General features: G+C 42.8%; 1 protein-coding gene across 2 annotated transcripts; it reads left to right on the top strand.

Moving 5' to 3' along the window:
* Nucleotides 1-105: 105 nt before the first annotated feature.
* RMND5A (required for meiotic nuclear division 5 homolog A) lies at nucleotides 106-27,137 on the top strand. Of its 2 annotated transcripts, XM_061466367.1 has the most exons (10): nucleotides 106-503; nucleotides 5,322-5,464; nucleotides 11,977-12,111; nucleotides 12,278-12,378; nucleotides 17,592-17,758; nucleotides 18,819-18,984; nucleotides 21,622-21,724; nucleotides 23,888-24,042; nucleotides 25,376-25,462; nucleotides 26,741-27,137. In XM_061466367.1, the coding sequence occupies exons 1-9, from the start codon at nucleotides 362-364 to the stop codon at nucleotides 25,437-25,439; spliced, it is 1,176 nt and encodes a 391-aa protein (XP_061322351.1). In that variant the 5' UTR covers nucleotides 106-361; the 3' UTR covers nucleotides 25,440-25,462; nucleotides 26,741-27,137. The 2 variants fall into 2 exon arrangements, with proteins under 2 accessions (XP_061322351.1, XP_061322340.1); XM_061466356.1 differs by having other exon boundaries at nucleotides 108-503; nucleotides 25,376-27,137.

The following is a 27,137-nucleotide window of genomic DNA, read 5'->3' as shown; positions in this document are numbered from 1 at the left end:
CCAACCCTGCCCCGCCCGGCGCCTGTCCGCGGTGCAGCGGTACCAGTACGCCCGGCCCCGGTTCCGCGGCAGGCGGAGCCTATCCGCCACAGCGCCCACCGCGGCTGTGACGGGAACCTCGGTGAAGGTGTCCCCGGCGCTGCCTGAGTGAAGCGGCGCTGAGGTCCCCGCCTGTCTTCGGGGCTGCCTGCGCACAACTGCCGCCGCCTGGGGTAGACGGGGAAGTTGGGAGCGGGGCCGGGCCGAGCTGGGCCGCGCCGGCGGGACGGTGCTGGCGGAGGGCGGCGAGGGGGGCCCCGTGGCGGCGGAGGAGGAAGAGGAGGAGGAAGTGGAGGAGCAGCGCGGCCCGGGGCCGGCCGCTATGGACCAGTGCGTGACGGTGGAGCGGGAGCTGGAGAAGGTGCTGCAGAAGTTCTCTGGTTACGGGCAGCTCTGCGAGCGCAGCCTGGAGGAGCTCATCCAGTACGCGGGAGGGCTGCGGCGGGAGATCCTTCAGACGGAGAGTACGTGGAGACACCCCCATCCTGTCCTCATCCCGTCCCCCGCTGCCCCTTCCCTTCCTCTGGGGTTCAGAGGCCCAAAACTTGGGGCCTGTGTGGGCTGGGACCCCCCTCTCCCCTTCTGCCTTTGGGCTGAACAGCTCTCTCCCGCTTCTGGGGGTTCCTGCCCCGGTTACGGGGAGCGGGGAAGGTCTCTGTGCTATGAGGATGTCACCCCGGTGGAGTCGGAGCTGTGTGCGCCGTTCTGAAAGGGAAGAGTTAAAGGTAGTAGCACGTATCGGCACTCCTGGGCCTTCCCTTCTGAAGAGGAGGGTTTGTTCCTTATCAGCAGGTACGGCCCGACCCAGGTCAGCCTGTTGGTACTTTCTGTGCCTTTATGTTGAGTTACCAATGTGTTAGTCATTCCTAAGGGAAGCAGACAGCAGGGCTGCCCTGCTTTCCTCTTTTCCCCTCTTATTTAACTTATTTCCCCTCCGACGTCCCTGAGTTGTTTTGATGTGGCTCGGGTTGAAGCGTGTGGGGTAAAGCCGCTCTTCAGCAAGAAGTAAACACGGCCTCCTGAGCCTCGTCTGTGTCTTACAGCTGGTGCCGAGCTCTTGCGCAGGCGGGCGAGGTGGCCAAAGTGCTCTCTGAACATGAGCCATTTAAACCTTGCGCAAGGTGGAGGCGGTGCGGTGTGGACTGATGGGGTGGGAGGGCACGCTGAGACAGCTGGAGAGATTGACCCAGGGCCGTGCAGGAAGCGAGGGATGGCTCGGGGATTAAAATAGGAACTCCTGAGCCCAAACTTGGGAGCAGACTGTGCCGTTTCCCTGCTCTGCAGAGCCTGCTTTTGTGATGTTCAGGTGAAAATGTGTTTTATGTAGTCCTGCACAAGGACAGGTGCAAAGCTCACTCACAGGTGTGTTCAGGAACACAAACATGAGTGTATTAGAGCTGGTGTTTGTACACAGCAATGTCCATAGGGAGCAGACATCAAACTCCGGTTCTGAGGCATTTGTTTGGGATAGTTGGTCTTTTTGGCACTGCTTTGAACTGTGTTTCCAAGTGTTTTGTGCTGCTCACAGAATCATTACGGTTGGAAGGGACCTCTGGAGGTCATCCAGTCCATCCTTTGAAATCATGTGGGCTTGTGCTTTAAGGACAGTTGCTAAAATGTGTGTTTTCACACACCGAGATGCTGTGTGGTGTGATCCTCATGCTTGTACTGACCTTTGCAGACTCTGACCCTAGAGCTTTGTCTGTGAGAATCCTGTTGCAGGTCTGGAGCTTTTACTCCCTTTGTAATAACATTAAAAGGTTCCAGTGTGCTGTTCCCTCAGGGTCCTCTCTGGGTTTTCCATCCAGGCTTGGATTAACAGTGTCCTGTGAGAGCCCTGGGCATTCTTAGCATTTCCCAAATAAGTGGTGATGCTGCCCCAGCAGAACACGTCCCAGACTGAGCTTTCTTTTAGTAAGTACTCCAGAATGAACCCAATATGTTATTAGTGCACCCTCAGACATCTGTGGGCTCTGTTCACTTTTGGCATCTGAGGATAAGCTGCCCTCATAGGTGGTAAAATTCTTACTGTATTTCTTTAACATGGTACTTAAACTTTCTAATAAGAACAGGGATTTTTTTAGCTTTTATACACTGTATCCTGAGTATGTTTGAAACTTGATGGAAGTGGAAGCAGCCAGGCATCTAAAAAGGGAGCTCTGTAATTCAGGCTATAAGCTTGTGCCTATCGTTTTTTCTTGGGGGGGGGGGAACCCCTCAATGCTGAAGAAGACATTTTAATGCTGTGCGACAAGATAGGAGGGCAGAGATGTAGGAAAAGACCTGAAATAGGCATTGGATATAAAAAAGAAGTGGGTGGAGAAGAAGAAACTTAGAAGGTGCTTCAACCTCTAAATTGATTTTCTTTTCCTCACTCATGGAGTCACTTAAATAAATGTCCTGAGTTGGTTTCATGTTAAAGCCCAAGTACAGAACAGGCCCATGTGAAGGCCTGGGAATAGGAAGACAAAGGTTGCTTTTGTTCTCTCTTCCCTTAACAGATCTTGCCTCCTGGAGTAGCCAAGGCAGGAGTTGTGTATTCTTGAATGGTATAAATGTGTCTGGCTGAGTAAACTTGGCTTTGGGCTCTACGCTGTGCCTGGTGTCTGCTCACTTTTATGTGTGTGTATATATATATCTATCGATACATATATATATCTATAGCGCATGGGTAGCTCGAGATCGCTCAGGAGATAGTCCTGGTTGGACACTTCCTGATTGCCTGAGCAGCCTTTTTTCCAAACAGATTTGCCTATCCCACATGCCCTTGGTCATCGTGCTTGTAGTAAGTGTGGTTAAAGCCCTTCCCAAATCTTCGCTCGCGAAGCCAAGCCATCATATATATATATATATATATATACACACACACACACTTTAATTCTGCCTGTATGTACATGATACAGGGGGACGCTCCCAGGCTCTAGTGTTCTGTGCACAGTGAACTACCAAGAGGATGCTCTGCAGGCTTTCTTCTGCTGATTTATTAGCAGTAGCTCATGGTTTAACTAAAGCTGAGATGGGTGCAGAGGGGAAACCGTTTCTAACAGCTCTGGTGGCTTTTCCTGTGTGGATATTTCCTTTCTTCACTGTACTTGCTTTCTTGCGACAGTAAGTGTTGGGGCCCAGTAATTCACTTATTTGCTTGGGGTAAAAACAGTTCTGCATGTCAGTTGTTTGGGTTTTTACTTAATGGCTTTTCTTGCAAAAAGAAAAAGGCTGTTAAGAGAGTGTATTTGAACGTCTCTGTTTACTGGGGAAGGAGTATTTGCATTTTGCGTGTTGTGTAATCTCTGACTGATCATTTTCTCTTGGCAGGAGTCATGCGGCACTTATTCAAGCTCCTTCACATGATTTGAAATATGTATCATAAAAATTAAAGAGCAACTGAGAAATAATGATCATTCCTTAAATAAATTGAGGAGGTGAATTAGATGGGATAGTTGAGTGAGTCTTACGTTTTTAGTTCAGGATGCCCAGAGTCAAGTTGGTGAATGTGAAGAGGCTGTTTCAGTGCTATAACTCCTCACTTATCCACTAGGAAGAATACAGAACCCCATTAGTTGTTTGCCTGTAAGGTGATCCGTAGCTTCATGGGACTGGAGGGAGAAAGAGTTAAAGCCTTTTATTGTGTAGTATTTCTTAAAAGCTATGGCGGTTGCAAAGTGCTGTTAAAGCTTCCTCAGCTGTGGGGCTGAACAGGAGCTGTTTGCTTTGCAGTGAGGTAGTTTTGCTGTTGCTATCAACAGGATTGAGAATTGGGATGCATGAAGGAAGATATATAGAGTACGTGGCTGGTCAGTTATTACCTTCCCCTGTGATTACAGCTTCTTTCTTTGCTCTCTGGGGCGTATTGTTAAGTGTAAGCTGTGTTTGTTTCTGTTCCTGGTTTCCTGGTCCTGCAGCAGCAGTTGGGTGCACCGGTGCTTTGCTTTCCACATAATACCAGAAACTGGACTCTTAATGTGCTGCTGAAACCAAAGGCACGTTAAAATACAGCATGAGATAGGAACAGGCTTTATGGAAAATGTGGTTGCTTTTAAAATCTTCCTTCTAAAGAGATATTCTGGGGATTTTATTTTTTCACATGAAGGGTTTGGATCCGGAATGTTAGGGAAGTGTTTCTGGGCCGCTCTCCCACATAAATGAGCCTTCCCTTTGCAGGCTGCAAAGTCTGTGTCCCTACAGGGAAAATTCTTCATGTAGAATGAACTTTGAGGAAGGTAAGACTGGAAAAGAGATTCTCCCTGGATTTTGAAATCAAAATCTAGAAGAAAGGACTCTAGAGTAAAGCACAAGAAAGTGTATTTTATTATCTGATTAAAGCTGTTGAGTGATGTTTGAATTGAGGCGATATAAACTGTTCAGTGTGGTGATGTGGTCAGGGGCATGCAGACCTTTTGTATATATCATTTTGTCTGCAGAATGAGTCATCCACCATTGTCCCTGTTGGTTGGACAACAGCTTAAAAATGTCTCAGTTTCTAGGGAATAAATCTTGTTACAAGGCGGAGTAGGTCTGATGTTCACAGGCAGGTCCTTTATGTGCTGCTTCTTGTCCCTTGAGGGGAATTGGAGACTGGTTGGCTGTTTAGAGCTGTTTCCATAAGCCAGGAAGCAAAAGTTACATAGGATCATGGAATGGTTTGGGTTTGAAGGAATCTTAAAGCTCATCCAGTTCCAGCCCCCTGCCATGGGCAGGGACACCTTCCACTAGAGCAGGTTACTCCAAGCCCACTCCAACCTGGCCTTGAACACTGCAAGGGATGGGGCAGCCACAGCTTCTCTGGGCACCCTGTGTCAGGCAGAGTCTGATATGAGTGAGCAGCTTGCAGGGAAAGAGTGAATTGGGCCCTCATTGATCCAAATTTTGCTTCCACCTGGAGGTTAAACAGGCTGTATCTTGAGGTAACTGTCTACAAGAAAACTAACCCTGTAGTAAGTTCAGTAGCTTTCCATTACCTTCGGTGGGCTTGGTGGGTTGGGGTGTTTCTTTGAGATGTGTTTGTTAATCTGCTGTGACTGAGACACATGAGAACTTTACGTTAATCTTTTAAGCTGTTGCTCTTGTTCACTGTTATTGTGACTGGATTCCTAATTCCACAGGTGTATCCTCCCTCATTTAAACCCATCTTGCATTACAAGTACTCCCTAGACTGCATTTCCCTAGATTGCATTTCTTCCTTTTAATACCATTTCTTGTCTTTATGTATTGTTGCATATGAAGAGATGTAAGGTTATAATTTATTTGTAACAAAGTCACTAATTTTCCTTTCTTTTGTCTAGATCAAGATGGAGACTTATCGGGGACAATTTCACTTGTTATGACACAGTGTTGTAAAAGAATAAAAGACACAGTTCAGAAACTGGCCTCTGATCATAAAGACATTCACAGCAGCGTATCCCGAGTTGGAAAAGCCATAGATAAGGTATTTATAGTGTGGTTTGGTTGTATTATTGCCTGTATTCTGTGCAAAATTTGGATTTATACTACAGTGAATCTTAATTAAATCTTCCTGCCAAGTGCCTGGGGCAGGGCAGTGGGGTACAGTACATGCTTCCAGAACTCATTGTGTGCAGAGTATTCTTTCTGGGGCAGCTCAAGTCTTTTGATTTCCAAGGGATCATTCCCTGTAGCTGTTACTAGACTTGGTATATGTTCTGTCAGTTTAGCAAAATATTTTCTTCAATATGTGTCTCAATCAGAAATACGGAGTTGTAATATACATTACATTTCTAGTTGTCACTAGCAAATAACACAAAGGTGGCAGTTTGTTCTAGAAGGCAGTACAAAACCAGATTTAAGGTGTTTTGTACCTGTTTCATGTGTGTTCTCAGGGCTTAATTTTCTAACACACAGTGCTCTTAATGTGAGTAGAGTAGATTCAACTTCTCAAAGTATCTGTGTCTATGTCATAACAAATAATAAGGTAGGGCAGCTTATCTTTGAAGCTTTGCATATGAGATGCATGATTCCAGGTTCAAGAATAACTGGAATCTGAATGTATTTGTGTAGGTAGATATTTACAATTCTTTGAAATTACACCAAAACTTGCTTGGTTTTTTTTTGTGGTGCTAGATGTATGCTTTTATGCCATGCTTTTTTCCATCTGTGTGGAAGTTGTTCTGTGGGCAAGGAGTCTTGTCCTTGCTTTTTTGGGCTAGTTTTATATCAGAACACGCTTATGTTGATAGGATCTAAACATTTGGTTTGAGGGGCACCTTATAATCATACTAAGGAAGACACTAGTAAATGAGTCTCTTCATCTAGACAAAGATGCTTGCAGCATTGAAGAATAGTTAGTTATCCTTTGGGAATCTCATTTAAACTTTGTTAGTAATGATAATCTGTTAAAGCATCATTTAATTGTGATGGTAAAACAAAGTGTGATGTGCAGTGAAGACACAAAGCACATAATGCTTGCATTGTTGGGCAGAATGTCTGTGCAACTGTTGTATTTTTGCTTACATCTACAATTGACCATCATGGAGAGCTCAAACCTGCTACTAACAGCTTTAATCCAAGCGTCACTGGTACTCAAAGCTTAAGGATGCATCTGTCTCTAATCCTTGCTGCTGTATCTAAACCAATTAACTAGAGTACAATTCCATCCTTATTACTGGCTTGAAGCCTGAAAGAAATCTGTGTAATCTTGTCCTAACTTTGAATCTTTCCTCTTCTGCTCTAGCAAGTGGACTTTGTACTTTCAGGTTTGGCTATACCTTTCTCATTTAAATACTCAGAGGTAGAACAGCCCTAGGTCATATATAGAGGGTGTGAATATTCAATGGAAATGGGTCTTAGTGTTTCCTAGATGCCCATGAAAATTGCACTTGCAAGCTTAAGGTTTAGGCTTGAGTCTAATGTCCAAATAGCTGGTTTACTTCTTGTGTGCAGTTTGTCCACTGTTGCTTCTCTCTTGCTGTTTTATCTACCTTTTTTATTTGGAAAAGGACAACTGTAAATAAAAGCATTGTTAAAATGGCAAGCGTGTGGTTTTGTAAAATAGGAAGGATACCAACCAACAGTCTGCTCCCTGCCTGTTGAGGGTCCGAAGGGCTGTTCCAGGGAGGTGTTAAAAACCAAGCTCAGCTTGCTGCATTCCTTGTGCTCATTCCTCCAGTCTTGCTGGGTTGTCAGTGGTGTTTACATCCAAAACCTGGGAAGCAGTGGGAACTTAATGCAAGTAAATTTGAATTTTATTAGTTTTCCCTGCCTGAAGTACCTTAAAGAAAGTAGTTTAAAATGGGAGTCTTGGCTTGTTTGTCAGGTGAATGTGTGTAACGCTTAAATCCAGGTGGAATTTAATGCTTCCCTGGACAGGGGCATGTTCCATATGTACTTCATGTGATTTGCCTGTGCTGCTGGAAAATGTGCTTGAAACCTGCCAGCCAAGCATTTTTTGAAATCACTCTCTCCCCATTCCTTTCATCATAATATACTTCAGCTTTAACCAACAGAAGTAGTTAAGTGGAATTGATGTAGCGCATTGATTGTCAATACATTCTGGGCAAAATCCTACTGCTTCTTGAATAAAATGCTTGTTGGTGATGCAGAAGATTTCATTCTCTCGCATGTAAATCCTCATCTATTTTACAGACACATTAACATCTCGAGAACACTGCTTATGGCCTTCTTATGCTCAAGCACAGATAAATATCACTCCTTACTTTATTGCCTGGTTGAGATTGGGAAATGCGTTAATATTGGTACCAATTTTATGTCACACATCCAAATGACAGCTGTTGTTACATGTAGGATTCACAAACTTCCTGCTTAACAAGCCTGGATTTCAAAAGAACTTGCTCTATTTATTAAGGCAATGTTAAGGCAGGGTTATACCTATATCTAAAACTTTACCTGGTTGGTTTTTACGCTAATATAGTTTTTGCTTATGTACTTAGATGGGACCTAGATTTGTCTGCCTGCAGAGTTCACTCTGAGAACAGAAGTTCCTGAGTGTTTGAAAAACGAAGGTCAAATTTGGCATCGAATATGATCTATGTTAAAGTCTGAAATGCCCAAACTTTGTGCATTGCTTTTAAGTTACCAGTTCCTGGAAAACTTACCTAATAAACTAGACCTTTTTCTTTCATATTAGTTGGATTCCATGCTTCTGCTCCATGAAGGGTTACCCTTTCTTCCAAAGAGCATTTTGTCCTTTGAAAGGAAATGTTTACATCCAGTTTTTCCTTTATTGTAGTAGCATTCCCTCTGCTTCCAGAACTCATCACGTCACTGTTGTTCAGCAGGTTGCTATCAGGTAGCTCACTCATCAGTCTCCCTGTAAATCAGTCACTCTTCTGGAATGATTTGAATTCGTGTTTGATGGGGCTACTAAACATTTTCCCTCTAGCAGCAATCTGAGTAGTGCTTAAATACTTCCATTGAGGAAACTGGAGTAAATGGTAGCTCCACTTTATCCCTGAATGTTAAACCTGTTTTTAAAAGGCCACCACTTTAATCCAGTTTAGTTTTGGGAAACCAAACTTTGACCCAATGTAGCATTTGTTTAATGTAAAAACCTGTGTACAAACAAACTAAAAACCTTGACTGAACATCATTTAATTGTGTTGCTGTGAATTATGGGTTAGTAAATAGAGTCTTTGCAAGCTGAGCTTTATCTTAGGAGCAAACAAATTGAACAGAGAAGGTGAACAAATGCATTTTAGTTGTATTTTGGGTCAGAATTCAGAAGAAGGGAGGAATGCACAAAAAAACTGGGAAGCTGAGGAATAAAACTGTCCTTAATCATCACCCTTCTTCATATGCTGTTGAGGAGGCCACGAGGATGATCAGGGGCTGGAGCACCTCCCATATGAAGACAGGCTAAGAAAGTCGGGGCTGTTCAGCCTGGAGAAGAGAAGGCTGCGTGGAGACCTCATAGCAGCCTTCCAGTATCTAAAGAGGGCCTGCAAGGATGCTGGAGGAAGAGTCTTCATCAGGGACTGGAGTGATAGGACAAGGGGGAATGGGTTTACATGTAAACGGAGGAAGTTTAGGTTAGATAAAAGGAAGAAGTTCTTTACTGTGAGGGTGGTGAGGCACTGGAATGGGTTGCCCAGAGAAGTGGTGAATGTTCCATCCCTGTCAGTGTTCAAGGCCAGGTTGGAGAGAGCCTTGGAGCAGCCTGGTCTAGTGTGAGGTGTCCCTGCCCATGGCAGGAGGTTGGAACTGGGTGATCTTGAGGTCCTTTCCAACCCAAACCATTTTATGTTTCTATATCACTAATAACATGGAAGGTTGGATGTTGTTTAAAATGATCCTTCTTGTGTGTGTGTGCATCCTGAAGTCCTTCTCACACCCTAGCAATTTACACACGTTCTTTCAATTGTATCAGTAGTGTATTTGGCACATAATGTTTCACATTTTAGCCCTAGGCTCTGAAAGAAAGCTTTGTTTCTTGGGAATATCAACTGACACTCTTCTAAGCTTAAAACCATACCAAAAAAGGCACAAAATAACCTTTGTGGAGTTTGCAACTTAGGGAATTTATTTCAACTTTTGCTATCTTATTAAACCCCACGTGCTGTCAGTTAGCATACTGTTAGCATTTAGAAAACAAAACTGAGAGCTGTGTAGTCACCAGCATATCATGTGTGCATGACAGTTATGAAATATGTAAGCTAAAAGCAAGCAGTAATTTGTTCTGACATGTGACAGTCATTGTTGTATGAGCAGTCAGTTCTTGAAGCTTCCCAGGACCCAGAGGAGGGAGGGCTGTAGAATCTCATATAGTAAAGACCTCAGAAATGGTTAAAATCATAATAAGTTACTGCAATGAGAACCTGATCAAGACTGGGTTGATCAGAGAATCGCTGAGGCTGAAGAACTGAGGCCTCCAGGTTGTATGGTGTGACTTGAATCTACAGCACACCTGGGTCTATGTGGCTCACTGTTACCATCTGTAATAGGACTTAAAAGGTCTAATTTGTCCCTGCCCATGGCAGGGGGGTTGGAACTGGATGATCTTAAGGTCCCTTCCAACTCTAACTATTCTATGATTCTAATTTATGATGGGGTTTGGAAAAGGTTCTCAAGGCTCAGAGGTTTGTTGTTTCAGAACAAAATGTGGGGTTTGTGAAGGAACTGAAATAAGTGGCACTGCCACCTCTGCCCCCAGGCAGTGAGAAGGATGTGAAGATGGTTAAGGTATAGGTTCGGCTCTGATGGTTGGTAACTACCCAGAAGAATGCAGTTTCTTCTTATGGATTATGTTAGCTAGGACTTTGAATTGCATTAACAATGACTTAAAGGTCGATTGTTTTTAGATTACTGATGATCCTCACCAGGAACTGAAGTAATAAAAGCAACTTCATGTGTTAATGCTGCCTCTGCTATTTCTTTAATGCATTGTCAGTGGATTTGTTACCTGATAGTGGTGTTTGGACAGTGATACCAGAATCAGCAATGGTGGCAAACCTTAAAGGCTTCAAAGGGTTGGCACAAATAAGAACAGTGTTACGTAGTCATCAAGGTGCTTAAGTTTCTTTGAGATACAGCTTAAAGATGAACAGCATGGCAAGGAGTTTACAGGTTAAAACACCCAAGTGAAGATGTTAAATGTGAGACCTGAGTCAGTGGTAGTAACCTAAGTGCTCATCTTGCTCCACCATCTCTGAAAGATAAAGACACAATTTGCTAGCCTGAACTTGCTGTTTTACTGACAGTTTGACCTGAAGGGAGTGGTGCTTTTGAAGCCACGTGTGCAGGATGATGCCCCTTCGTCGTGATGCCACAGAGCAGCATCAAAGTGGATGTGAAGGTGGCCGATGAAGGAAATTAATAAGTGGCAAATAGAAAGAAGGTGCCATGTGAAGCTGAGGAGGAAGGTAGCTGGTACCAGCTTTGTTGTGTTTGCCTGTGGGCTTTGGCAGGAGAAGGTGTTTGTGCTGGGTCAGTGTTCCTGCACTGGGCAGGACTGTCAGTTCTCACATTGCTGAACTGCTGTTCTAGTAAACTTCTGATTTCTGAAGTTCCCTCTTGGAAGAGAGCCACAGTCATCAGATCAAGCAGCAAGTGACACACTGACTTCTAGACAATATTTCTTTTACAAGAGATTTGTTTCAGGCAATGGGTGAGGTTTTCCATTCAAATTAACCTGCCTGCCCTTACCATAAAACGTGTTGGCAGTTTAAATCCTGGTTCATATCTTGCATTAGGGTAAGTGTTGCTCTCCTGCTGCCAAGAGGCACAGTGCCAAAGCAGTGCCAAGTGTTACTGTAGTCACTGTGACAATATTTTTACCTATTCCTGGAATATGTCCATAGGCTACTGGCCTAAAAATACGTGGCAGTAGGATCATCGGGGTTAAATCTGCTAAAGATCTCTCAGATCTTCAAAGCTCGTCCTGTTGCCTGGATGCTGAGGTCTTCAGAGATTTGAATGTCATTGTTGTTTGGGGGTGGGGAGAAGTGACATTTTCCTTTGCCAGCATTGCCTAACCCCCCCCCCAGCTATGTAAAAGAATTCTTGAGTTAAAGCTTCTCCTTCTAATTTGGTGCACTGTAGTGACAGTGATACATTGATAGCGCTATTTCCATTCCAGTGTAGGCGATTTTGTTTTCTGTTCCCTCTGCATTTTCAGTTTTCCCATATGGAAAAAGCCTTTTTCTGCAGATACTTCCTTCAAAAATGCATCATAGTCTGGAAACCCCTTTCTTAATTAACTACATTTCTAATTTGCTACACTTGTACTTTGTCAGTGTAATTCTTTATAGTGAATAAGATTCAGACTTGAAACAAGCAAACCAAAGGATTTCTTCTTCTGTATACAGGAGATAGTGAAGCAGCTGATAGGTTTCACTTTGAACAGGAGGGAATCAAGGGCTAACTGAGTAAAAGACAGAGAAAGCACCAGGGTGGTGTCCTGCATAATGAACAAAGAATTCCCTGGGGTGATTTGTTCCAGCTCATTAACTGTTGATTTGTGTGTTTCAGAACTTTGACTCGGACATCAGCAGCGTGGGGATAGATGGGTGCTGGCAGGCTGACAGCCAGCGGATCCTCAACGAGGTGATGGTGGAGCACTTCTTCAGGCAGGGGATGTTGGATGTAGCAGAGGAGCTTTGTCAGGTAACCATCAGTGTAGATATTGAATGTTATCAACCCTGGAGAACTATGCTTTGTCTTAGTGTCCTTATTTGAATGTTCCAGGTGAATATTTAAACTGTTAGGAAAACAGCATTTTAATCCCATTGGGTTCTGTGGTTTAACTGAAAACTGCCTCTGTTTTTTTCAGGAGTCTGGTCTATCAATAGATCAAAGCCAAAAAGAACCATTTGTGGAGTTAAATCGAATATTGGAAGCATTAAAAGTCAGAGTTTTGAGACCTGCTCTAGAGTGAGTCTACTCAGATCTTGATTTTCTCCCTTTTTTTTGAATGCTTTAACAAATCCTTAGTGTTTCACTTTAAACACTGTCTTCTAGTGTATTTTGATATGTCCCTGTTTGTCTTTTGAATGGTCCAGTTACTGAGTAAACCCCTTCCTTCCTTTGTCCCCTCTTTGTCCCTCCCCATAGGCAGTGCTTAAGTAAGGGTGCCTTTCTTAGATTAAAGATTATCTTGAATCATTTCTGATGGTATTTTAAGGTTTCAGGAAGACACATGACTTGGAGGAACAGTTATCTGCCACGATGGTACTTAGCCTTATATTGAGTGAGCCTTATATTAAAAGGTCCAATTATGAAGGATATCAGGGCTTAGTAAAGGTGTTGGGTACCACCAAGTCTTTGTGGCTTCACTTTGGGGTGAGCACAACTTGACTCAGGATCAAAGTTCTTACTTTTCCTCAAGTCACTCTCCCTTTCCAGATAAAGGACCACAGGGTGGGAAGAGGGAATGAAAGGACAGAGGGGTACTTTGCAGGCTGCTGCCAGGTTGGTGCTGATGAACGCTGGGTGAGATGTGAGCTGCCGCTGGGAGCCTGAACCGATGGAGGGATCTGTTAGTGAGGTTTCTTCTGAACAAAACAGTTCAGTTAATGCAAGTCAGTGGGTAATGCTGAACTCTTGAGTTGAACACCAAATCTGGGAGTGTCTGAGCAACCTTAGACCAGGTATTTTCTTAATCTTAGTAGACTTTACAGTCATTAGAAATGTAAGCTGATGCAGAAAGTGACAGTAAGGAGGGAAAGGTGATGAAATGTCTCATGGGCTACTATTTGATGATTTATAGCAGTAGATATATAACTGTGCAGAATCATTCCAGAATTGCTTTTATTTTGAAAGTAAGAAAAACCCAAATAAGCCCTCAGCCGGTTGGTTGGTTGTTTTTTAACATGTTATAAGAGCTTTGGTAAGCTTGGGTTGGTCTTGGAAGTAAGGAAAAACCCAAAACAAGGAAAAAAAACCTTAAACCAACTCTGAAGTGACCTTTCAAAAATAGAAACAAAGAAACCAAAGCAAATTCATAATCTGTGTTTCATTGCAGAGCATTAATTGAAATTCCTAAGATCCCCTTTTCCATTGTTCAGTTAAGCACATCTTCACATTAACAAATACTTTATTTTCCCTTTTAATTTGAGCCAACACAGGTATGTCAGTTCAAAGCTTATTGGCATCTAAATCAAGTGCAGAGATACTCTGATATTCAAACCATGGTGTTCATAAACTAAATCTTGGATTATGTCTCTGGGTCATACAGAGCTTGACCTAAATAATTGGTCTTTGAATATAGTTACAAGCTCAGGTGGTTGATTGCTGTTGAATTAGCTGATTGAAGGGAAGCAACACTGCAATGCCTGGTGTTACAGCTGAAACAGGATTTACTGTCAGCTACACCATGTAGTTCTTGTGGTTTAAGTAATAACATAGCTGTTGTGAAGGGTCCTCTGAGGAACAGTAACTTCCTGTTATGGCCATTCACTTGAAGTCACTGAATTCATTTAGCACCGGTTTGCCAGGCCTTATGCCTCACTTGTTGCTACTTAGTTGTGTCTTGTGGTTCCTGCAATGTGTTAAATGCTTTTCAAACGAAGGAGAAGGCATGGTCCTTCTTCAATGGAACTCTTATTCCAAAGACAGCTGAATGGACAGAGAATAGGGTGTATTGTCAGCCCAGTGTGTATGCTGGGCTCCTTTCCCCATCCCATCTCATTTCTGTTTCTGATGTTTACTGTGTTTGAACTCCTCAGTGCTGAAGCTGCTTCTCTTTCCTTGCTGCTGGGCACAGAGGGTCCTTATTCGTAGAATCATAGACTGACAGAATGGTTTTGGTTGGAAAGGACCTTAAAGCTCATCCAGTTCAACCCCCTGCCATGGGCAGGGACACCTTCCATTAGAGCAGGTTGCTCTAAGCCCCGTCCAACCTGGCCTCGAGCACTGCCAGGGATGGGGCAGCCACAGCTTTTCTGGGCATATACTGATGCTTATGTAAAATTGTGTAATTATGTAAAATTATAGTGATGCTTATGTAAAACCCATGGTTGTTAGTGAGGAGGACCAAAATGTGACAAAACTATACAGTTTAGGTGGTAACTGATGTCTTAAATGCCTGGTTATTCCATAGAACTGCCGATGCTTGTATTCTCTTACTATTTCACAGCAGATTTGGTGTTCAGGAAAAGGGATAGAAACTGCTCCTGGAGGGATAGAAACTGCTCCTGGAGGGATAGAAACTGCTCCTGGAGGGATGGCCTCTGACAGTGTGCTCTTAGGGCAGAAAGCTAATAAATGGCTAAAGCTGGCATCAGTAAATACAGCTTCAGGGTGCATAAAAGCAGTCCCTAAATCAGCCTATTCTAGGGTAGCCTAGTGCTGGTGGTGGCGAAGTGGTGTTACATAGGGATAATGAATTACAGGCTTATGAACCAGGAAGGGGAGTGTAGCAGGGTTCAGCTGTGCAGAAGGTTGGGATGAAAACAATAACCAGTCTCTCTGGCTCTGCTGGTGCTCACCTTAATTCAGTGTTGGAAACCAAGCAAACATGGGTGGCTCCTGGTCACTGCCATCTAAAAGGAGGTGTCAGATTAATGGCTTTGTGAAAAGACTTTCAAAAGCCTCCCGTGGTAATAGAGAGAAGTTGCTATTCATATCTGACTTCTAGTTGCCCAGTCTGGCCCTGCACCCTAAGCTGTGTAATCCCTTTATCTCTGCAGGATCCCATTAAATTCCAGAGACTTTTTTCACTGTAATTTAATGATGGGGAGGGAAATCCATAGGTTCTTCCTGGGCAGATTCTGGCTCTTCTGAGCCCAGGTGGGTTCCCATGTGAAGGTTTGGTGGGAATGACTTGCAGGTTCAAAGCTTTTGATTGTATTCTCCTGAAGAAGCGATAGTTTCTTCTATTGTGTCTGGAAAACAGCAATGTGCACAGGTCCAGGAATTTGCTGAGACCTTTGGGATATGGTTTAAACCTAACTTAATCTTTGTGATTTCATTCTAACTAAATCCTGAATCTGAGAATGGTTTGTGTTAGAAGGGACCTTAAAGCTCATCCAGTTCCAACCCCTGCCATGGGCAGGGACACCTTCCACTAGAGCAGCTTGCTGCAAGCCCCTGTGTCCAACCTGGCCTTGAACACTGCCAGGGATGGGGCAGCCACAGCTTCTCTGGGCACCCTGTGCCAGCGCCTCAGCACCCTCACAGGATACTGTAAACCTTAAAAAATCCATATGTATTTGAGTCTCAGAAGTGAAAACTACTCTGGAAGTGTTGGTTTGAGGGTAGGCAGGAACATGGGTGTTGTGATTACCAATGATTTAATGGTGGTAGGGAGTATGTGGGTTGAATGTTTTAGACGTCACTTGTTGGTTTTCTATCCTTCCATCGGAAATGGGAGCAGCACATCCTAGACCCAACACCTCAGACCTTTCTTCTGTGGCTGTTTGCTTCTGATACAAATCTGTGCTGCCACTCAAAGAACTAAAAATGGCAATCCTGCCTAAAAGCTAATTTAGAAAAATAGACTTGATCTCAGCAAGATGAAGTGTCGTGTCATGTGGCTGTGAATATTGGCAGGGAGAGGATGGATGCTGGTTTGATGCAATACAGATTAATATCTCGTTAATGGGACTCTGAATTAGCCTTACTGTTTATAGAGAACAGCCTTTTTGTCTTTCAGCTGCTTATTGGTCTGTGTTTTCTAACTCCAGTTTTCTGATGGGAATGAGCTTTATTGCTGCTGTCTCCAGTTTAAGCTGCAGACACTGATCACAACAACAAACCCACCCATGGTTAGTGAGTGTGTCCCTCCCTCCTGATGGAGGTGACAGTCTCTGAGGCTGCTCATCTGAAACTGCTTGAGATTAGGAGGACTTGTTCTTAGTTCCACTGTTCCCTACAGAAAGGTAACTGCTGTCATGACAAAGCCTTTAGTAGAGTCAAACTCCTCCTGACCTTTTCACCACAACAAATTAGATACTTGCTCATTGACACTGCATCTTAATGCACAAGGCTAACTTACATTGAAAGGTTTCCCAGCACTCTTAAGAATGCTTAATTTTAGTGTTGATTGAAAAGAACAGAAGCCTCACATAGCCCTTCTTTTTAAGGGACAGAGATTACCTCACTTCCTTGCTAAAAAGTGAAAAGCTCTTTGCTTAATGGGGTCCCCACAGTGAAAATAGTACAACTAATGAACACTAATGAGAAACAGATGTACTTGAAGAACATTGAAACTTAGTTCTTAAGAGAAAGATTAGATTGATTTAGGCCTGATTAAATTGCATTAAGAAAACAAAACATAACAACACATCCCCCCCCAAAAAAAAACACCCAAGAAAGGGATGGATAAAATCTAAATAATAACTTCTAGTGAAATGCTTTGAAAATTCCAGCTCATTTTACTTGGTGTGTGTTTAAGAATTCTTCCATGTTATTTCAGAGCCAAATATTAGTTGTCATGGTGAATGAGACCCAGAAAGTGAGAAATAGTTTTATTGTCCTAGTTGAAAATAACACAGAAAGCAAAGTTTAAGTATGGTAAAGTATGAAATTTAAACTGATTTTCCTTTCTTTTACCCTATCCCCTGTTCTGATGTTTTTTCTGAAGCCCCCATAGACACACTTTCCCTCTCCAGGGCAACATATGCGTACACAGGAACATAGTGGCTTAGAGAAAGTGTTTGGTGAATGAGGAAATTGGAAAAGGCTTGGTCAGGCTTCTTCAACATGCAGCTGAATACTCTCTGTAACTAGATACAGAGTGGTATTAATTCAAATACAGTAGATTCTAAGTATCTCTACCTGATATTCAGTCTTTCCTTCCAGCCAGTGAGTGTTGAACCATAGAATGGTTTGGGTGGGAAAAAACCTTAAAGTTCATCCAATTCTAACCCCCTGCCACAGGCAGGGACACCTTCCACTAGAGCAGGTTGCTCCAACCAAGCCCCTGGCTTGGACTTGAACACTGCCAGGGATGGGGCAGCCACAGCTTCTCTGGGCACCCTGTGCCAGCGCCTCAGCACCCTCACAGGGAAGAGCTTCTGCCTAAGAGCTCATCTCAGTCTCCCTTCTGGCAGAAATAGATGGTTGCTAATTGTAATGATTTCATACGTTGTGGGCTGACAATTACTCTTGGGTAGTATGTCATTGTACCTCTTCTTTTCTTCCAGGTGGGCCGTATCCAACAGAGAAATGCTCATGGCACAGAATAGTTCGTTGGAATTTAAACTACACAGATTGTATTTCATTAGTTTATTGATGGGTGGAACAGCAAATCAAAGAGAAGCCCTTCAGTATGCAAAAAACTTCCAGCCATTCGCCCTAAATCATCAGAAAGGTGAGGTTTTGGTCACATTAAGGGGATTTAAAGCACTTGGTTGTGGCACTTCATAGCAAAATATAAATCATGTTCCAAAAGTGTTTTACTCCATTTTGTATTTATCTTGTATAACTTGAATCTTTACAATTTAAATTAATTCCTGCTTTTTTTTTTTCTAAAAGAGGGCAGAAAATTATATTTTCTGCACATTTGCTTGAATTTAAGGTTTGTGACTCTTTAAATAATACATACGTTACATCCAGAATAGGCCTGCTGCCAGGGTGAAGTGTTAAAAATGCACAGAAATGTTCTTGGAATAGTCATCTGCTATTTTCTGCTGCGTGGGGTAATACAAAGAGAAATGAAACTTGAAAGCTGGGGAATATGAGAGTTAAGTGAATCCTCTCCAACTGAATCCAGTAAAGCTTAAGTTTTTAGGTACTGTGTGTGACAAAGCTTTACAATAAGGGTGAACCTGTTTGAAACAGGTGGTAAGCAGCATGTTGTGCATGCAGACGGGAGATAACGCCCCCCCCCCAGTCTGTCCATAGTGGACTGGAGCCCTTGTGGCTGTAGACATCAGTCATTGTATTTTGTAGAGGTGAGGATGTTATTGATACTGAATCAATTATTGATTTGGTTTATATCATAGAAGCACAGAATGGTTTGGGTTGGAAAGCGCCTTAAGACCTTAAGTTCCAACCCCCTGCCATGGGCAGGGACAGCTCACACCAGACCTTGTCACCCAAGGCTCTGTCCGACCCGGCGTTGAACACTGCCAGGGATGGATCATTCACCACTTCTTTGGGCAGCCTGTGCCAGTGCCTCACCACCCTCACAGTAAAGAACTTCTTCCTTATATCTAACCTGAACTTCCCATGTTTCATTTTAAACCCATCACCCCTTGTCCTGTCACTTCAGTCCCTGATGAAGAGTCCCTCTTCAGCATCCTTGTAAGCCCCCTTCAGATACTGGAAGGCTGCTCCCAATCTCCCTGTTTTCCATGTAACAGCTAAAACTGTAGCCACTAGCTTTTATTTGTAGTACAAACTGACTGAGTGTTCCTGGTCCCTGTCAGATATTCAGGTTTTGATGGGCAGCCTGGTGTACCTGCGTCAAGGAATAGAGAACTCTCCGTACGTTCATCTATTAGATGCCAACCAGTGGGCGGACATCTGTGACATCTTTACAAGAGATGCCTGTGCTCTTCTGGGTCTCTCTGTTGAATCACCTCTCAGTGTTAGGTATGCTGCTTTTCACTTGCTTTTCACATCAGGTACAGAGTGTTCCCTGGTTTATTTCTTGTTCAGGACAAAAGAAATGGCTTCTGAGAAGTCGTCTCATGTTAAATTAAGTGTATAGTTACATTTAGCTCTAGCAAGATCTGCAAAGATTAGAAATCAGAGGTTCCCATGTGCTAGGCTTTATCCTGCACTGTCCCAGCTCAAGAGGAAGCATTTGTGGATGGAATTTGGCTTCTGTATCAGACATCAGCGTGAAAGATGAGGGTGGCAATCAGCCAGTTATTCCCACAGCAAATGTGTGAAAACTGTCCCTGCTGTTTAACTGCAAAAACCCTTAACACTGTGTCTGTGAATCTGTCAGCATTGGTTCATCATGGTTTTAAATCCCCATGTTACTTTACCTGTTTTTCCCTTCAGAAGAGTGCTGAAGAGTGATGTTGTGATTTGAGCTGCTAAAAGTCCCATATTGTTTGCTAGACCCATTTGCAAAGAAGAAAGAGGCACTTCCAAGCTAAGGAGCTAATCTGACAAAATGCAGATCTGTAGGAGGCAGTTGGAAATGTGGAATAAACCCCCCAACCTAATCTCCTTCTCGCTTCTCTGAAGAGAAGAGATTAGCTGCTCTTTAGCCTTTGGATGTCAATTCCTCCAATACACCAGCCAGATATTAAATAGAATAAATTACACCTATGTTTCTGGCTTGATTTGGTATTAGCAGAAGCTTTGCTGCTTCTTCCTCGGTTTTTTTTTTTGGGGGGGGAGGGTGTTTTGGCTTTTTATGATTCTATAGTAATCGTTTGCATGTTACTGTTACTAGTAATGTGCTTAGTTTAAAGCATTTCAGCTGTCAAGACTTCTCCTTTGTGCACCTTTGTCACGCAAGAGAAGCAGCAAAGGGAGCACTATCAGATTGCCTTTCCACAATAAACATTACAGGTTTCAATATCAGGGTTTTATAGATACATAAGACTTCTGCTTCTGGCTTTCATCTTTTCCCTGTTGCAGCCAAACAAACAGCAGTGCTTTACATGTGAATTGCTCCTGCACTGATGCTGTAATGCAGTTTTCAGTACAGATGGCCAGGAGAGTTTTGGTGAAGTGGAAAATCCCTGTTACTGATGTTGGGGTTGGTTGGACGTTTGCTCTGTGTGTGAAATTGATTGCACCGAAATGTATTTACTGCATAGGTGGTATCAATACTCTTGTCACTGCTTTCAGCTGGTGTGACTTTTGTGTGCTGCAGATCCTTTAGAAATAAAACCAGCTTGAAGTGAAACATAAGAACATGAGCAGTGGTCACTTCTTTCAGGCTGATTGGATTCTCCAATATTTATCTAATCTTGCACAGGCCTCTTGGGTTGATTTACTGCATGGACTCAGTAGGAAAACTCTTATGTACTAAGGAGGTCGTGGTTCAGGGTCTTGACAGACTACAGGACACCATTTGAATTTACTATTCACTTGAGTTGTTACACTCTTCAGGGGCTCTTCCAGAGCCATTGCTCCAGAACCAGTGTTTTCTGTCTGAAACCCATGTTTCACACAGAGCCATTAAAGCAATAACACTTTTATTTCTACAAATACCATTTATCTAAGCTTTCCACAGGCTTAACACAGGTTACACTCAGAGCTGAAATCACCAAAAAGCCAAGTGTAAGGGTTAAAATGGCCAGTTGAAGGTGAGGGATGTGATCTCTATTAATATTAGGCAAGAGATCCATAGGTTTCAGGCACATCCCTCAAAAGTAAGCTAGCTAGAATGATCCTGCAGAAACACAAAGCCAAGTATCTGGAGGGGCAGAGTGGAGAGGAAGGTCATGACTTGTGGAGACAATAAAACCAGGCCTATAGTACTGTTGTTAGACTTAAATCCATCAAAATGTGTTATTTTGTGGAAACTCAGTGTCAGTTTCTTTTGTAACACAGTGAAGTATTTCAAAATCATGTTAATGGGTATGTTAGTGCTGTTAGTGGGTAAAGCCCAGAGCAGCTCAGCTGTTGGGACACATGACTTTGGGCACATGTATAGTGCCATTCCTGTCACAGGCTGTGGTTTCCTTCCTTCATTTGCCTTCCTCTGTTTTTCTTACATGTGCTTTAAGGGGAAGGTGGAAAGACATGTTTCTTTACATGGTAATTATGTGTAATTAAAGGATTATGGGTTGTGTGTATGTGTGGGTTACACGGAAACTCTTAGGCTGCATGTGCTCTTCCATGGTTGGGAGCCAGTATCTGCATAAGCCAACATGATGTCTTCCTTTACAGCTCAAAATCAAAGTAGGTGTTACAGAAAATCATAGAATCTATGGAGTTGGAAAAGACCTTTAAGATCATCAAGTCCAGTCTTTACCTCAGGACTGCCAAGTGCACCGCTAAAATCAGTTCATTATAAGACTCAAAGCTGGGATTAACTCTTGTTTTCAGTCCAGAATGTGGACCCTAGTCTAAGGTGCAGGGTAACTGATAACCTGCCCCCAAAATCTTGCTTGTTATACTTGAAGGGAGCTTAGAAGTACAGACAAGAACTGACTGTAGTAGTACAACAACACTCTTGTGGACATTTAGCCTTTAAAGTAGAAATACAAAAGTACTGGTTTCCTGACAGGCACCTTATGTTAACATCTCCTCTCTCTGCAGTTTTTCAGCAGGTTGTGTAGCATTACCAGCTCTAATTAATATCAAGGCAGTTATTGAACAAAGGCAGTGCACTGGTGTTTGGAACCAGAAGGATGAACTACCGGTGAGTTGATGCTGCGCTGTCCCAGGACAGGTTTCTAATGGTGAATGCTGTTTTCAGAGGGTTTTTGTGCTGAATGTTAAGGGATGTTATATGTGGCCACCACCTCCAGCAGCTCTGCATCTTGGGGCTTCCTGCTGTAGAGAGACCAGGGGTCTCCATCCCAGGCTGATGGATGTAACTGCTGCTTTCCCCTTCGTAGCTGGAACCAGTAGCTAAACTGAGCCTGAATGGCAGACACGCGCCCACACACACACACAAAGGACACTGATACAACCAGCTGCACAGGCTGCCACAGACAAGGCACTGCCTTCGGCAGCACCCACGTACAGGGCTTGCATAAGACAGCCAAGATCCCTTCCTCCCCTTTGGCTGGTAAAGATTGAAATTCACTGGTGAAAGCACACGTGCACCACTCCGCAGTCACAAACAAATGCATATTCATGAGCCCTCAAATACTGGCAAGGCCTTTTCAGCCCCCTTTATACCCCTTTCTGGCCATTCCACCCCAATATCCTTTCCCTGCACTTTCCTTCTGCAGTATAGTTCTACTGACTCCCTCTCCTCCAAGACCCTTGGTTTGTGTTCTTGCCTGTTGCAGAGTCTGGGTTTGCTTGCAGTTTCTTGATGTCCAGCAAGGTTGTTTTTTGTTACTGTCTCTATTATGTTGATCTGTCAGGTTTGTGTCTCTGAGTTTTGCTTTTTGCTCCCCCTTTCACTTATTATCCCCTTACACATTGAAAAGGTCTTTGATCAGATTACCTTTGATCAACACCTTCCACTTAGCCTTACACTGGATGTATGAGATGTTTCTGTATAACTAGAAATGAAATACATCCCACTGAGAAACATTTAACTTCTTTAGCTACCTTGAGCTCTGTCCACGGGTTGCTTTACACTGACTCTTTATCAGGCAGATAGGAGATGAGATGAAAGAATTAGTGCTACGTCTGGGGACACAGAAGCTGAACTGGGATCCAGTGCACTGTGCTTCCAGCACAACTCATTTATATCAGTTGAAATGAAGTTCAGTTGTTACAAACCCCCAGTTTCCCTTTATAGCTCTTACCAAGTGTGTGCAGCTCTCCAGTGGCCTGCTCCTGATTTGGAGAGAAAACCTATTTTGTGCAAACTGGGCATGAACTGAGTTAGCCTCTTTGATTGTAGCTGGAAGAGATTCATTTGTAGTGTAAGTGCATGTGTGGAATTTCTCCCAGTGATGTTTCCTGTAGTGCTTGAGAGCATAACCCGCAGTTGTGACAGATTCATGCCCTGCTCTCCAGACAGGAATGATCAACTAGGGAGCATTTGGGAGAAGATTGCTGTCAGATGCAGATCAGTTAATAATACATACATGCCTCCTTGCATTTTCTAAGCATAAGGTTCTCTAGCATGTACTGCTGAGGCAGAATGGGGACAGGAAGCCTAATTTTCATTGTGCAAAGACATAGATTAAGTAGTATGAAAAGGTCATGTTAGATTTTGTTGAAGGTTAAACCTGTCAGAACTGAGCACTGGTCAGAGCCAGGAGCTTCAGGTACAGAAGCTGTGATTTTTGCAGTTCTCAATCCCTGAAGTCACAGACCCATTATTTGCTGTGAGATGTCCCTTTCTGAAATCATTTTGTCTTTGTCCTCTTGTTACTATGGCAAGAGTTACGCTGTACCAATGGTAGCACTGCAAATAAGGGGTTTGGATACATTTCATTGTTGGCATGACATGTAGGTGTTGGGAGAGTCTTTCAAGAAGCTGTGTAACATTAACATGATCAATCCATGGATTTTTCTCTTTTATTCCCCCCATCTTAAATGAAATCTGTCATCTAAACCACTGTGGAAATCACTGGCTGGAAAACACACAAAGTCTTGCTCTGGGTCATCAGTTTAGTTTTCCTGCCAGGGCATAGATCTGCACTAAAATACACACTTGTCTCTTGGCAGAATCCTCTGCTTTATTTGGGATGGGGAGAAGCAACAGAAATCACCATTTAAGATCACAGTGAAGTGTATTTTTGGCTGGCAAATTGTCAGGCATCCACACAATGGATTGTGCTGCCTTCACAGCTGAGTTGTGAAATCTGTTAAGTAAGGGCCATGTCCTAAAGGGATAATTGTCTGGAAATGTGGTTTTCCCTCATATAAATTGTTCTGTTAATTTCTCTCACAGATTGAAGTGGACCTTGGGAAGAAGTGCTGGTATCATTCAATATTTGCCTGTCCCATTCTTCGTCAGCAAACGACAGATAATAACCCACCTATGAAATTAGTCTGTGGTCATATTATATCAAGAGATGCTTTGAATAAAATGTTTAATGGCAGCAAGTAAGTACAATTCTTTTGTTTCAAGCAACATGTACAGACAAGGACTCAGCTTAAGACTGCAATACTGTGTTTTGGGAAAACTGAGTCCATCATTGATGGAATTGTTAATCTTGGGAAGATAACTAATAGCTAGATAAGCCTGGTTGATGCACTGGAAAAAAGCATAATAAACCCTCTGGTGTTGTAGCAATTGAGATTCTGTGAAGGAATTTGATGAACACAGTCATTTTCCAAGTTGTAAGTACCATTGTGTTGTCTTAAACTCAAAATGGAGGCTTTTACACACGCAGGTTTTCCTTGGGAGCAAGGTTAGTAACGTGTGAAATAGCCCTTAAAAGGTAAAATTAAACCTCTGGGGAAATAAAGCTTTGTAATTGAACAGGTAGTTGAGTTATCACTGTGGAAATAATCCTTCTTAGATACCAGTGAGGTGCCTACAGGCCTTTGGGAAGGAGGAAATGGGAGGGAGAGATCTATACAGATTTCCTTGAGGAAAAACCAGTGGTAATTTGGATTGAAGACAAGCAGCTTCCATGGAGGTTGTCAGCTTCATTTAGAGCCAGAAGTTGTGAATTCCAGTGTGCAAATAAGTGATGCTGTGAATGAAAATGTTGAGTAATGTTTGCATTCTTTGCCCTGTCAGAAAAGTCTTTGTGGATGACTTTAGCCATTTGAAGCCACTGAACTTGCTGCTGCATTATTCCCGTCTCCAGTCACTCATCCCTGGTGCTTTCATTGATCAGCTTTAGTGACAGCACAGCTTTGACAGTATTAACTCAGGCAGGGGGGGTGAAAGGCCCAAACTTAGAGATGGGGAATAATGGATCAATGCTAGAAGAAATACTGTAAGCAGGTGGAATTGTATCAGTGGAGAACTCAGCAGGGGGAGGCCAGGCTGACCTCTTCAGCTGTAGCCTGCAGGAGCTGGTCTAAGTGAGTTGTAAAATCACACAACATTTTGGGGACTAGACAAACACTACTCTGGATGCTGAGGAAGTCAAAGTGAAAGCTGGCAGCCTATTAAAAATGCCTAAAATGCAACAGACGCATCCAGAAGTAGAAATAATAGATGGAAGACTCATTTCTTGGTATTCAATAATTTAGGAGTGTGTGGGTGAAAGGCGAGAAAGTGCAATTAGAAGAAAAAGCATGCTAAGGGCTCTCTGAGCTAAAGGTGACTTTTAATGGAGCCAAGTAAAGCTTTATAGCTTCAGAGTGCATTTGTTTAGTGCTTCAGGGGAAAAAGAGGAAGGGCTATCACTGCAAACTCGATACCTTTAATGCTTAGTTCTCACCCACTGCCACAATTCTAACACATTGTCTTTGTCCCCAGATTAAAATGCCCTTATTGTCCTATGGAACAGAGCCCTGGAGATGCCAAACAGATATTTTTCTGAAGAGAAGCTTCATTATGCAGTTTGTAAGTGACACTCTGGATTTCAGGTGCATTTCAGGAGAGTTCAGACACACTCGTTCCCTTTTATGCAGCAGACTGAGGACTCCTGTGTTTGTATAAGCTAATGCTACAGAAACTTTGCCAACATTTAGTATATACATACCAAGTGGAAATGCTACAGAAATGTTATTACCATAGGGCTTTACTATACTCTTGGTCTCCATACCTGATCAAGTTACTACACCAGCAGTTGTCATTCAATGCAGGTTTTTGTACTTAATGATATGGTGACTTTTTACTTTTTAAAAGCAGAAATTGATCCACCCCCATGTGTTGGCTATTCCTCCTGCTTTTATTCTGTCATTCTATTGGTAACCGTCACCTTAGGGAATGTTTGTGGACAAAGTTTTCCTTCCTGTAACGTGTATATAATTAAAGGTAAATACTTCAGCAGAAAAACCCAACCAAGTTTGATAAATTGAATAGTGGTTATAAAAGTAATTTGTATTTTTTTGGCTGACAAAGCTGTGATATATTCTGAGCTTTTTCCTTTCAAACATTTTTTCAACTTTTACATAGAATGCAAAGTAAATGTGCATATATATAAAGTATATAAAATCTATAGCCCCCAGGGGCTACATGGTAAAATCCATCACTAATTTATAAGGGTGATGCGTGGTTAAGTTACTACTGGAGCAGAGAGGGAATAGGAAAGCCTGTTCCTTTTGGTTTCATGGTGGAGAAGTGTTTGTGTAAGAGAACATTCAATAAACCCTGAAGTGGAAATGCTTTTAGTCGATGCCATTTGCTCTCTGGCCTTTGTAGTCATGTTCTTTGAACTTTGTATTCAGGATTAGGCTATAAATGTCATGTTGCTGTATAGTTTACTAGTCATTAGAGTGTATTATTTATAAACAGTTATCAAAACCAAATAAATTGTACAAGTATTCATTGTTAACTGGGGGAGAAGCATGTTCTGATGCAACCTACTGATCACGACTGCACTTGGCAGAACTGGGCCCTACTTCATATCTTAGGAGGTAGCAAGTTTTCTGTAGCTTGAGAACACTTTGCTTCTAGCCTTGTTTTTGTAGTAGAATATTACTGCCATTGCCACCTTTTCTGCTGAATTTGTCATCTTGTTGAGTAGCTAAATCTGTACTCCTAACCCAGACGTAGATCATGGCAGTTAGATCTTTTCTAGTGTGCATATCTTTGTATTTATTGCACTGTCCTATAGTAGGGCGAGCAGCCTTGTGGCATGCAAAGCTACATGTAAAATTCTCTTTCTGTATTGTGTAGTTCAAAAAGGCAACCCGAGCTTTTATGGTTGAGTCCTGACACAATGGTTGAATGCACTTAGCACAATGCACTACAGAGAAGACCGTCTTTGATGAGAAAATCTACACCTTTTGAATTTGGTTGTCACCTGACGTGAGAGACTGAGTCGGACTCTGTTGGATCAGTGACAGTGGACAACCCTAAAGAGACATTAAAAGGAGCAAGTCAAGGCACACAAATTTGAAACTTGAAATGTGTTTGATACATGGGGGGGGGGGGGGTGTGTGTGTGGAAGACCAATACAGGTGTGTGATTTTTTTCTGCAGAACTGAAATTGTATTCACACAAGGTTCCAAACAACCGCGTTACCAAGTGGTAAAAGCAACAATAAACGGGTGAGGAGATTATTTTCCATGTA

Source organism: Pezoporus flaviventris, unplaced genomic scaffold (assembly GCF_033815535.1).
Source record: "Pezoporus flaviventris isolate CSIRO_AGI_PZ_B2104156 unplaced genomic scaffold, CSIRO_AGI_Pfla_v1 ptg000002l, whole genome shotgun sequence".
NCBI lineage: Eukaryota > Metazoa > Chordata > Aves > Psittaciformes > Psittacidae > Pezoporus > Pezoporus flaviventris.
Note: the sequence above shows the minus strand (reverse complement) of the source record. Positions and strands in the feature narration are given on the sequence as shown.